General features: G+C 36.0%; 1 protein-coding gene across 1 annotated transcript in view; it reads right to left on the reverse strand.

The window, feature by feature from the left end:
- Positions 1-7,607: 7,607 nt before the first annotated feature.
- The window catches only part of LOC149804542 (contactin-2-like), a 58,554-nt gene continuing 52,492 nt past the window's right edge, over positions 7,608-13,669 (reverse strand). Inside the window, exon 11 of the mRNA XM_089933065.1 lies at positions 7,608-11,227. Within this exon, the coding sequence (XP_089789191.1) occupies positions 10,876-11,227 (352 nt within the window). The 3' untranslated portion in view covers positions 7,608-10,875. The remainder of the gene's footprint in view (positions 11,228-13,669) is intronic.

Below are 13,669 nucleotides of genomic sequence, written 5' to 3' on the forward strand. Positions count from 1 at the left end.
ACTGGGTAGCCGTCTACTTTCCTCAAGAAGGATTTGTGGAATATTTCGATTCGTATGGATTGCCTCCTTTGGAAGACGATATCATTGACTTTATGAGAAGAAATGCTCAGACCACCCGATTCAATAATGTGAAATTACAAGGCACAGATTCCTTGGTGTGTGGACAATATTGCGTGTATTTTCTGCATCATCGCAGCCTGGGCTATTCCTTAGAACATTTAGTAACTCATTTTGATCCTCGTTCTTCTTCTAGAAAGAATGTGAAAGTAGATCGATGGTTTTGTGACCAGTATGCTTATCTTTTGTCTCAAGCTAGGAAACGTAGTGTCCATCAATGGCCTAATGACTTCCAACAGTGGAAATCACAATTTCATTCACAACGTTGTCAGCCCTGTCCAAAATAATGTGTGAGTTGAAAAAAAAATGTTTGGTATTTGAAAAAAATGTTTGATGTTATATTGTTGGATTATTGTTAAAAATGTTAGAGTTGTTTGTTAGTGTTAAGTGATTTTGAATAAAAAAATGTGTTTTGAAAAAAATGCCTTTGTTGTTTGTTTGGCTATAAGAATTTTAATTCATGCTCTTTGACTTCTCTCTATCTCTCTCATGACACTCATTGAACGTTCCGGCTCGAAAACCGTGTAGCGATGTTTTCCTTCACGTCCGCATTTTGACTTTAAAACAGGGGTAGTTTCCAGTCTAACCATCCATTGTCGATTCATCCTCCTACGAAGATGTGCTCCAAACTAGCTAAGCTAAACGAAGCCTACGTGAATTTGCATAGGGTCAGACACAGTCTGATACCGAAGCCAGAAGAGATAGAGAATGTGAGAATGTTAAAAATCACTGAAGACCTGATAGAAGAGCTCTTCAGAGAAGAAATGAACAGGGAGAAAGAAGAATGGACAGAAAAGTACAGACTTCAGAAACAGCAGAGAGAGCAGCAACAGCAACATCAACAGCAGCAGCAACCTAAACCTGACAGAGGCTTTGTTGATTGTCGTATCGATACCAAAGAGTTCTTCTTCTCTTTCCGAAGAAGCAGACCTATCGTCAGAAAGTCTATCGTTAGAGGACGTCGCATTCTTAGAAACTAAAAGATCGCCCTAGCTTCAACTTCAAGCAAGCAAAAAAAAAAAAAAACAAAAAAAAAAACAAAAAAAAAAAAGCCCTTTTCAGGGCTACCCAAATCTCTGGAAAAGAAATAACAATCGATTTGCCAATGTGTGTATGTAGAGTAGTGTGAATATAAACACTGACTCTTTTCTGGTGTGATTGTATGTGTTTGTGTTTGTAAGCATTCACGTACGTTTGTGTGGATAGTGGATAATGTTTTTTAATGTTTGACGTGTGGGAATAGTAGATTTGGGGTTTGTTTATTGCTGCTCCGCGTATGTGGATAGTATATTATTTTTAATGAAAATTTTTAAAATAGTAATGGGTAGTAAAAAAATTGAGTGAGTGTTTCTTTTAGGTCCGCGCGTTGTTTGGTCATGATCTAGGTAATATAAATTTTGTTTTATGGGATGTTTTCTTTCACGTCCGCGGTTTTAGTATAAATTGAAAATCGCTCGGCAGTCTAGCTACCCTTGTCGATTGATCAAGAGAATGAACACCAGACTAGCAAAACTGCTTGAACTTCATGTAAACCTGGAATATGCCAGGTGTATAGTGAATGAGCTGGATACAGAAGCCATCGTAGAAGAGGCAAGGATAAAGAAAGAAGAGGAGGAGGGAAGACAGAGGGAAGAGGAGGAAAAGAAAATAGGAGAGAGGATGTTGCATAAAATTCCAGAGACAGAGGATTGGGGTGCTGAAGCCAATCATCCCGCCTCTGCACTCCCAAGAAAAAAAGTAAAAGGAGACTGGGGAAGAAGATGTGCGTGTGGTGCCAGGCCTGGAAGGTGCCATCATTAACCAGGTGTCACTGGAGTTCAAAAACAAACAGCCATTTTCAGGGCTACCGAATACTCTAGAAAAGAAATAGTAATCGATTTGCCAATGTGTGTATGTAGAGTAGTGTGAATATAAACACTGACTCTTTTTTAAAATTGTGTGTATGTGTGTGTGTGTGTGTGTGTGTGTGTGTGTTTGTAAGTGCTCACGTACGTTTGTGTGGATAGTAGATTATTGGGTTATGTAAGAGCTTAAGTTGGTTTGTGTGGATAGTAGATTAGGGTTTCATTTTAATGCTTTGCGTGTGTGGATAGTAGATTTGGGGTTTGTTTATTGCTGCTTAACGTATGTGGATAGTAGATAATATGAAATGAGAAAAGTAGGGGATGTTTTCCTTCACGTCCGCGCGTTTTAAGTAATGATCTAGGTAATATAAATTTTATGTCTTAGGGGGATGTTTTCCTTCACGTCCGCGCTTTAACTATAAGAACCCACAAGGTTTGATGTTCGAACCATTTTACGGAATAAAGACAAGGAAGATGGTAGCTGTAACAGAATTGTTTAACCAGTTGAAGGACATTTGGTATTGGATGGTGGATGGAGCTTATGTAGTGGAAAGGACTGAACGAGAATGGAAGCATGAAGTTACCCGGGATTTTGTCAGAAGGCAAGTGACCAACCTGAAATTAGCTATGGATCTGGTGAAAGAGATGATAGAAGAAGAAGTAAAAAGACTAAGAGGCTTTATAGATCCAGATTATGTAAAGATTGGTCACTTAAAGGAAGCCATGGATAATGTGATAGAAGTAAGGTGCTTTTTGGAAGACGTAATGGAATGGACAGAGTGGTCCTTTGTCAAAAACAGCCTGGACCAGCTTAAGAAATCGGAAGAACTTATGAGAAAAGTAATGGAGGAAGAAGTAAAGAAGATCAAAGACAAGTGGAATAAAGAACGAAAGGATAAGGAAAACTTAAAGAAAAAAGAGGCCTTTGGCAAACTCAACAAAACAATTGGATCATAATACAGGAGAAATTCCGAGCAATAGGTCATCCAGACTGGATGCCAGAGAAGGAGAAGAAGAAGAAGAAAGGAATACTGGCAAAAGTGAGAACTTGGTGGAAGCAGTGGAGGAAATAAAAGAAGAAGATGATGATGAAACCAAAGGCCCTTTTCAGGGCCACTCATAGGTCTCGAAAAGATCTTGACTTTCAATTGCCTAGCCCATTTTTTTATTTTTTTTATTTAAAAAAAATAGAGACCCCCTCCCTGTTTCAATATTTTGCCTGTTCCCTTTCCATAGACCCATCAGGTCGGGACCGTATTAAAATAGGGTCTCGACCCTGTTCCATTTCCCCTTGTCCCTAGATAGGCCCACACAGTATTCCCATGTTCCATTCCCCTTGTCCCCAGACAGGCCCAAACTCTATTCACATGTTCAATTCCCCTTGTCCCTAGAATGGATATTTTTTTTCTCCTATGTTAAATTTTACATAGTCCCCAGAGTGGATATACCCTTTTTAACATGGAAGTCCCCTAGGCCCTAGAGTGTCCCTATTCACTACTAAGGATCCTTACTTGACCGAGCGGTTGTCAAACCCTGGCGCGATTCTCGCTAGAAGTCATAAGTTTACCCCAACTTTCCAAAGACTTCCATACAACTTCAGCTGTGAATTAAAAAGCCCGACGTGTCATTTTATACCTAAATTTTACTCTAATTAATGCAAGATCACAGATAAAACAATCTGCCAAATATCTTTCAACCGCACATCTGCATGGTTTATCTTCATCATCTTTCCGTACCGCCAACGGTTCACTCCTTAGAAAATATACGAGTATCCTCTAAAACTGGTAACTATTTAACTCTGCCACCTTAGGCCAGTCAATGTATGCTTTCCAGGCACATTTCGCCAATATAACTGCACCACATTTGCCCCATGGCGACATAAGCGGTATCTGCCAAGTTCCTTATTAATTATTCCCTTGTGTCTTTTACCGGTTTCCTACGTAAATACTGCCACTGCAGTCACACCACCAATGTACACTACTAGATTGTAATATGGACTATCTTACCACAGGGACATTCATTCGGTTTTGGCCTGAATTCACTACTAGTGAACCATGGCATTGTGGAAACTCACAAACACTTCACTCCGTGACGTTTGCTCCTAATAATTGGCTAATTATTTCGGGCTAGGAATATTTCCATTAAGACAAATTCCAATAATCATACAAATAATCACATAAATCTAAGAATTCCTTAAAACGGGGCGCTATAACCAAATGCGCATACTCCATATGTATTACAATATTTTCTTTCCCCATCACAGCGCGGCATAAACAGAACATGGATATTCTGAGTAAGTAACTTTGCGCAGTACAGATACAACTAGTTGTATGAGGCACTTGAGTGACATCACAGGGACATCATTACGCCCAGTGGTTAATAGGTATAGGTTATTTAGGGGGGAAAGAGAGATCTTATTTTAAATTGGTCCATAGGTTAACATGCTTGGGACGCTTGGAGGACAAGGAGAAATCGTATGCTAAATGGGTCCAGATGTTTAGTATGGGAATGGTTTTATAGGGACAAAAGAATTTATGGGGGACAAAATTGCTTATTGGTGATCCATTTCGCATTTTCAATATTGTCGACGTACGCATCTATTCTTGGCATTAAACATGAATCTATTTTGGTGACATTGTTGATATTTCTATAGCTAGTAAAGATGCGGAATGTATTATTTTGTTTAGGCACAAGAATAGATGGTGAATTCCAGTTACTTCTACAATTTCCACAAGTACAATATCCCTAGGAATTTCAGTCATAGTACAAGAAAGCAGAATAAAGGTATGACAACATTCTCTCCATTGTCCATGTTGCAAATGCAACAAATTTCACTTTATTCCTGTCACTTTCTCAGAAGTAGGTAATATCTATAGAGCGGCTCCTATATCGGCTTTGTGCCTTAGCTGAATCATAGTGGACATACTGTCATACAATGAAATATCGTTTTCTAATTGATACATTTTTATATTATTCTTGCTACTTTACCAGGGTCAAAAACTGCAACCGCTTCAATCCAGGCAATTTCTTTTTTGTATTTCTCTGTCTGTTTCCTCAACGGGGTCAGATGTTTGTACAATCAAAAGTTCAGTGTTTGTGAGTTTTTGCATGCACCCACGATAATACTCGGGAACAAATCCACATGGTCAAGAACGCTGATTGCGCGACCTGACTCCAATACGACAATTACGACACGATCGAACACTTTTACCAGCATGTAACGCGAGCAAATGAGATTTACAGTATTTATGACGGCATGTTTTGCCGCATAGTTCAATTTTTCCAAAGTGTACTTCTTTGCATTGATTGCGTCCCAATGTCATTGAACTTTTTATATACAGAACGTGTCCTAATTGGTTGATTTTGTTCTCAGTCAACTCTGTTTTATCTCCGCTTCTGCATAGTGTGGTACATATATATGGCGGTCAACTCCAGAACGTACAAACGCCGGATATTTAAATATTCCTCAGACAGAGATCTTACATAATTTTATGACAGTTGTCCCAGTAATAAGGGTAACTGGATAGAAGTGTGTCTGCATGTTGCACCTAATAAAGGTAGGCCTGTCAAGTAGTTGTACTTCGCGATGTCAGTCTCTCAAGCAGTTGTACTTCATGATTACAATATTAATAGAAAAAAAACTATGATAGACCCTCAATATTACCGACATGAAAAAATAATTGACGTGGAGCAACAACTGGAAGATGGAATCGCCTATAGAACAGCTCTACTTGTGAAATACAACCGTGCATGTCTTTCCGCAAATGCAATTTGTGGAATCGCCGCCGTAACAACCGCTGATCTGGGTCTTGCAGGAATTGCAACCTGAGCAATTCTTCTATGCACGCCAATCGAAACTGTTGTTGTGGCTATAACGAGAGCAACCGGTGCTGGTAAAGTAATTTCAATACAATTACATTCGCGAATATGTATTTATTCGGAACGTATCGCGGCATTAGTCGCAGTACAAATAATAACCTCGACTCGATGACTATTGAGGATAAAATAATTCGCATAGCCTTGCTGAGAATGGTGCTGGTGGAAACGGAAAACCACCGACCACTCCGAGAACAGATACGGAACCAGTGTATAGTGGATTTACAGACAGCAAAAGTCGGGGAATTTTCTTTAAAATTAAAAACGTATATAATACCAACATCAAGTAATAAGTCTGCGACCGCCCCGATGGCCTAGTGGTTAGAGCATCCGCCTCGGATGCGGCAGATCGCGGATTCAAATCCCGGCAGAGTCATACCAAAGACTTACAAAAACGGTACTAACAGCTGCCTCACTAGGCGTTCAGCTTTAAGATGTTAGTGTTCGGACATGGTCGGCCTGATGTCGGGATAATGTGCCTTTGTGGGACATCATACTACATGTATGCGGCATGATGCACTAGTGCTAGACATCACTATAAACTGCCACACTGCCGCCATCATATCGATATCCCATATATAATAGATATAAGATATATAATATAATTATTATATTGTTTTAAGCTAACCAACTTCACACATTCTGTAATTTCTGTATTTGGAATTAAATGCCGAATAAGTTACCATTAATCCAAAAATGCTTAAGAATTACATTTTACAAACTAATACCAAATTATTTGAAGTGAAAGTATTGTATTGCATGTTTGGTCTAAAGAAACAAAAATATTATTTTATGTAATTTTAAGAGGTATTTAATTAATTATTATGTTGCATTAAGTTGGTAGCAAACCATTTATATTATATTCAATTATATAGTTATAAATTAACACACATTCTAAATAACTTTAAACAATCCATGAACGCTATATTTAAAAAATTAATATTTTATAATAATACGAGAATATAAACGCTTTAAAAAGTAAGTGAAATATTTCTAAACATGTTTCTTCTCAATTGTCAATGTATTAAGACACTTAGGAAAAAATCTCTAAACTAGGACTGATTATATTTCTCTTACCCGGAAAAAGGAAGTCAGAACATGACGTCTGCAACGCAGCCATTCTGACTAGGCTGTTCGAGAGCGGAATGTGCATATAGTTTTTCCTATATTGACAGACATTCGCTTTGTCCTTAATAGGTCATGGCTTGCAACACTCAGCTTCAACCTACGCGTTCTTGGAACTCGGATGGCTGTGCGTGCTTCCGAAAAATCACGAAAAGTCTTCTTTTTTGCATTCCGCTTCCAAGAAAAATTAATCTCGTCAAAAACTGCCTACAGTGCAAAACTTAGACTCTGACTAATAATTTCTCTCATTATGCCTTTTTTTTTTTAGCGGCGGGGAATTTCCTAGTGTAAATAGTTTTTCTTTTGTACGTACTGTATTGCTACCTTTCTTTATTGGAATATACAAGAAACACAGTAATATACAAATGCTGTAGTACATAAGAACAATAGTAATCTCTACTGAAGATATACAATTTGTATTAATATAATAAAATTATAACAATGATAGACTTTATTAAAGGCATACAATTTTGAATTATACAATACTGTAATGCTAAAAGTCGTCGTTTTTATTAAAATTATACAAATTTAAATTTACAATCCCAAAATATGCACTTTGCAAAAATTCCTCAAAAGCTCGATCCTGATACTACTATTGCTGTCAAGTTGGATTAAAAGATTTGGATTAAAACAACAAAACAAGCGTTATATGTATGTAATATAATTTAATGGTCAGATGCAATTAAAATATGAATCAAACATTCTTTAATAGCTAAATTATGAAAATAGTATCAATTTATTTAAAAGCAGACTTATAAGCCTTTAGATGCAAGGCACAGTGGCACCTTTAAGAATGTTCCAGTGGACTCACTACATGATATTATCTTCAACAAAGGAGAGAGAGAGAGACAGAGAGAGATTTAGTAATGTACCAATTTATGGTAACATAAATGAATTAGGTGAAAAACTAATGTATGCCAGCAAAATAAAAATAAAAATAAAATGTTAAACGATGTATGAAAACTTTGTGATCCAGTAATATACAAAATAGGCAAAATTAAAAAATTACAAAGTGTGTGCGTGTGTGTGTCCTTCTCAGGGGATCATGACTTACATAGATACAATAAACGTGACACGTGTAGTGTAGAATAATACATATTTACATATCAGCACACAGAGGAAACGTTATTAAGAAGTAACACAAAGGTCTATAGTAAAGAAAAAAGGGAAACAGACCCAATAACTAGAAGTAAGTATGTCTAGGAAGAAATCCATTCTCTAAGAAAAAGGCAAACGATATGTACTGTATTAGCTCTACAGCAGCAATCTCTTTGCGGTGAATTTGTTCTTTATGTCAGTGTGAAGATATTGTGTTTTATGTGGCACCATCTACAATATATCGAGGTGCATTATTCGCTTCGAGTTCTATATCATGGATAATTATTACAAAGAAAAACTAAGATAAAGTATTTGCATTCTAATGGAATGAGGTGGAAAGTATTTATGCATGTGTGCACCTGGTATTAAGGAACCAATTGTTTATTTATTGACCTTAATGTTAATGTTTGGTGAATTAAATATATCTTCTGCAACTATTAGTGTGCGTGTCACGTATTGTTCTAGACGGAAATGTTAGATTGTCAGTTTGACAAGGACATACAGAGCTAGGTATTCCGTTGTCCATTTGACAAGGACAGAGCTAGGTTATTCTGATTAAAATCAGATCACCTCTGTCCAACGTGAAGATTGGACGACGACAACTTAAGGGTCATGTTTTGGTGGCATCTGAATTAGCCAATAGAAATGTAGCTTTACAAAATCTGAAAGTGAATCATATCGTTCGGTACACATTCATGTTCTTCATCCGCACTGCTCAATCTCCAAACCCGAAGATGTAAGACTTCATCTGATTAGCTGGTAAAATTAGCGATTATATTAATAAGATAAGGCTACAAGAACTTGACCCCGAAACGGTCGCTGTCAGATCTTCATGTATAACAGTGGAAATCTGATTTAAAGCGGATTGGAACTAGGTATTCTGTTAATTTAAGAGAGATAACTCTTCTGGAACTAAACATGGGTAAGAATTATCCAACATAACATACACATTTTCAGTAATGTGTATCACATTTTAAAAAATTCATAAAAGTACAAAATATAATCTAAATATGTATTAACATAATCTCACATGTTGACAAGAAGCTCAACGTTTTAAGCCTGATAAAAAGTACAAATCTTACATAATACACCAGTCACAGCTAGTTTTGTTGTTTATTTCTGAATCCCTACTCTTTAAGCTCCTGGACTTGCGAAATTGTCACCGTTATATCACCTGGGTTACAAGATAGATCAGGACAATAGTGGCACAACTGTTGCCACACGACACATATTAAATTAAAGTTCTTAATATAAAAAATAGAAAGAACTGAAAACAAAAATTAAAACCTTGGAAGATAACTGCTTTTGCATGCACATCAGCACAATAGTAGTCACAAGGGACCAATTAAAGACAAATCTCTAAAAATATAAGTACAGAAACTTACACGAAGAAATTTAATAGGACTCTTAAATCTTAAATATAAACTTTTCAAATGCAACTTAAACAAGACACGAATAGTAATATTAATAATAGACGTGATAATATTAGTCAAGACAGCTGAGCAAACTGACAAGAAAAAAACCCACAGACACGGTCTGTTAAACCATTTTCTTGGACTGGAGTGTTTCCTTTAAGTCAAATTCGTCATGTGTTCGCATCTACATCATCCTGTATTCCTCTTTATCACCAAGCTTCTTGTCAATCCGACTGTGAGTTGGTTCAGTGGGCACCATTTTAAGGGACTGGAACGAGTGTCTCACTAAGTTGAAATGGTTGGCGAGTTGAGTGTTGACCTTGCTTCTCGTGTATCTTTTGTAATTATTCATTGTTCATACAAAGTCGAATGTTTCGCTAACATATTGAACGGCGCCGATATATATATATATATATATATATATATATATATATATATATATATATATATATATATATATATATATATATATATATAGTTTTGTTTCTGTATCCAATTTTTCATAAGTGCCCATCGAGTACTCGAAGTCTTTTGTCGAACGTTTGGTCATTTTGAGCAGATAGTAGGTTTTTGTGTGTTTTTGTTGTTGTTGTTATTTTGGCTTTTTATGCGAACACATAAGCTGAACAGAATGTACTTGATTAGATGTCGAGAAAAACGACTGCTAGTTCAGCTATATTGATGGGTGTGAGTCTGTTTTCAATACTTTAGTTTATATATATATATATATATATATATATATATATATATATATATATATATATATATATATATATATATATATATATATATATATATATATATATATATATATATAATCATTATGAATGTTTAAAGCTCAACTGAGCAATTATTATGTTTTAATGGGACTGTATTTTGACTTGGGAATCGGTGTATTCTTAAACTTTATGTTTATGACTCTGTTGTTTAATCCAGCTACTTCAGGTACACCAGTACTGACTGAATAATGCGCAAACGAGACCGATTTGGTTCATTCTTTCCTGTAAACTATGTTGGTTTCCTCACGCTTCAGTTTGAAGATACATGGGAAATTGGACCAATCTACTTGTGAGTTCCAGAGTTCTGTATAAGTCGGTTTAGTATACTCATTGAGTTTTATGTGATCACATGGATCAGTATGACCATTGAGGTTTACGTGATCTGAATGATTGAGTTCGACAGATTTATCTAGATACAAGGAATCGAAAGGATTTGGAGTGATACATCCGTCCAGTCCTATGGAATCAAAATATCCACTATGTTCTACTGGATTTGCAGACATCAGACCGACATATCGACTGGATTCCACGGGAATATGAATGCAGTTGATAAGTATATCCATTAAGTTATATGATGTGGAAATAAATGGGATCGATCTGCTCAAAGTGTTCCACGGGTTCTCAAGGAATAAGATCAATATATGCATCGTGTTCTACGGGTACTGAAGGTATGGGATTGATATATCCATCCTGTTCCACAGAAACGGAACAGCTTCGATCGCGTTCCAAGGTATCCGAATCAATCTGATGGATGTACGCTTCAAGATCTGATTGATTATGGTGACATCGAGAGATATTTTCATCATGTTCCATGTTAATATCCATCTCAAGCGCAGTGCAAACTTCACCTCTTGCATTGCTCACGATTGTCCAGTAATGCTGAGAAGAGTTGTGTGACTGAAGATTTTCGTGCCTGCTGTTTATATCAGAACCTGACTGAAGATTAGTGTTTGATACTCCGTCCACACATGGCCTAGGAAAGAAAATACATCTAAAAGTCTGACTGCAACTCAAAACTAAAAAATAAATAAATTTGAAATCCTTCCTAAACAAGCTGCAGATGTATATCTACGTAAACAAAATTATTATTTGGGACGAAGCTGGTAAGAACTTGATTATATCATCATGCTTTAACTTTTAGAGTTTAGCAATTACACACAGGAAAACTCATAATTAATTACAACTTTGCTATGTAAAAGAAATACTTCATATTTTTAAAAGATGTATTATTCTCTATAAAATAGTTCTTAAGTTTTTTTTGTCGTCCGATTCATCACGAACTGAGACGTATTGTTTCAGCTCTGGCACTTGGCAGCTATGACAAGAAAAGTAAAAAACAATATTTCCTAGCGAAAATTTGTTTTTAAAAAGTAGAAAATTCAGTCAATACATATTTCACAAATGTGTGTGTGTTTTGGGTTTTTAACATTGCTTTAACAATTTGAGTCACATCGCTACGATGTCCGCAGTGTGGCAATTTATAGCGATGTCCAGTACTGGGACATCATGCCGCAGACATGTGGCATCATGTCCCACCCAGTCACATTATCCTGACACCAAAACGACCAGTCCTAACACTGACCTATTAATACTGAACGCCAAGCGAGGCATCTGCTAGTACCATTTTCATAAGTCTTTGGTATGACTCGACCAGGGATCGAACCTGCGACCTCCCGCTTCCGAGGCGGACGCTCTAAAGACTTAGGCTACCAGAGCGGTCTGGTTTCACAAATAATAACGGCGCCTATTTACTATATGTACGGACATATACACGCGTACTCTCGCACACACACACACACACACACACACACACACACACACATCGGAACATTACTTCAAAATGTATACTGAACGATAACCGTTCATACTCTTCTTAACTTAAATGTGTAATCGACTTAGTCGAGTTATTTAACATTAAAATTTGCTTTTATTTGCATTTGAATAATTGACAAGAGTAAAAATGAATCGTGTGCGTTATATTTCTGGGTGACGTCTACTGATGTCTGATGACATTTAACACTTATTATTATAATTTAGTGCGTTTGCTGTAACGTCTATTACTGCAATTCGGTTTGCTTGCAGTAACATCTATTATTATTATTTTGTACGTTTGCCGTAACGTTTATTACTATAATTTAGTTCGTTTCCTGCAAGGCCTATTACTATAATTTAGTATGTTTGCTATAACGTCTTTTGCCATAATTTAGTGTGCTTGCTGTAACGTCTATTACTATAAGTGAATGCCTTTGCTGTAACGTCTATTACTACAAGTTAATGCGTTTGCTGTCACATCTATTTTACTATAATTTAATGCGTTTGCTGTAACGCCTATTACTATAATTTATCGTGTTTGCTATAACGTCTACTACCATAATTTAGCGTATCTGCTCTAACATCTATTACCATAATTTAGCGCATTTGCTCTAACGTGTATTACCATAGCTCAGTGTCCTCGCTGTAACGTCTATTACTGTTAGTGCTTTTGCTTTAACGTTTATTTTACTATAATTTAGTGTGCTTGCTGTATCGTCTATTGCCATAATTTAGTGCCTTTGCTCTAACGTCTATTACTATAATTTATTATGTTTGCTGTAACGTCTATTACCATAATTTAGTGTGCTTGCTGTAATGTCTATTACCATAATTTAGTGTGTTTACTGTAATGTCTATTATCATCATTTAGTGTGTTTGCCATAACGTATATTACCATAATTTAGTGTGCTTGCTTAACATCTCACTTGGAAGACAAGGCTAATAAAAAAACCCACCTTTTGGAGGATAAAAGCTTTACCTTTGGAATGATTTGACAATTATATTTTACGATATTTATGCCATTTCGATGTCTACTAATGGAAAAAATCCCTATTGTATATTATTTCACAGTGTTTTCAGATAGGTGGAATTTTTAATTGTCGCAGATTTAAAGCAGTGTTTCTTTCTTGATGCTGTTGCCAGAAGTCTTATTTAGCCAAAATAAAACACAGCCGTAATCACCATTTAAATACTCATACTATATAGCTCACGCTAGTCAGTTCTTGTTTACACTTCACTCATTCGACTCTGGTCAGCATGAACCATTTATGATTAAAAAATAAAATAATTAAACTATCGCTTGAAATTAATTGAAAACAGATTATATCATATACATTTAATTGACATCTCAAAAGGGGGAACGAATTCATACTTAACCTTATTTCTGAACTTTAATGACTATTGTAGGTTCGGTATTGTCAGTCTCGAAGCATGTTATAAATAATCATAAATATTGCCCACAGTAAGTCAATTGAAAATAGATTCAAGTCAATAACAAATAATCATATTAAAAACATTTATTATCCGAAGAAAGATTCATTAACAAATTTGATATTTTCTTCGAATCCCATCTCGATTGATGATAAGTTTTATGTATAGTATA

This window comes from Sinohyriopsis cumingii, chromosome 2, assembly GCF_028554795.1.
Source record: "Sinohyriopsis cumingii isolate HCF-2022 chromosome 2, ASM2855479v2, whole genome shotgun sequence".
NCBI classification, from domain to species: Eukaryota; Metazoa; Mollusca; class Bivalvia; order Unionida; family Unionidae; genus Sinohyriopsis; species Sinohyriopsis cumingii.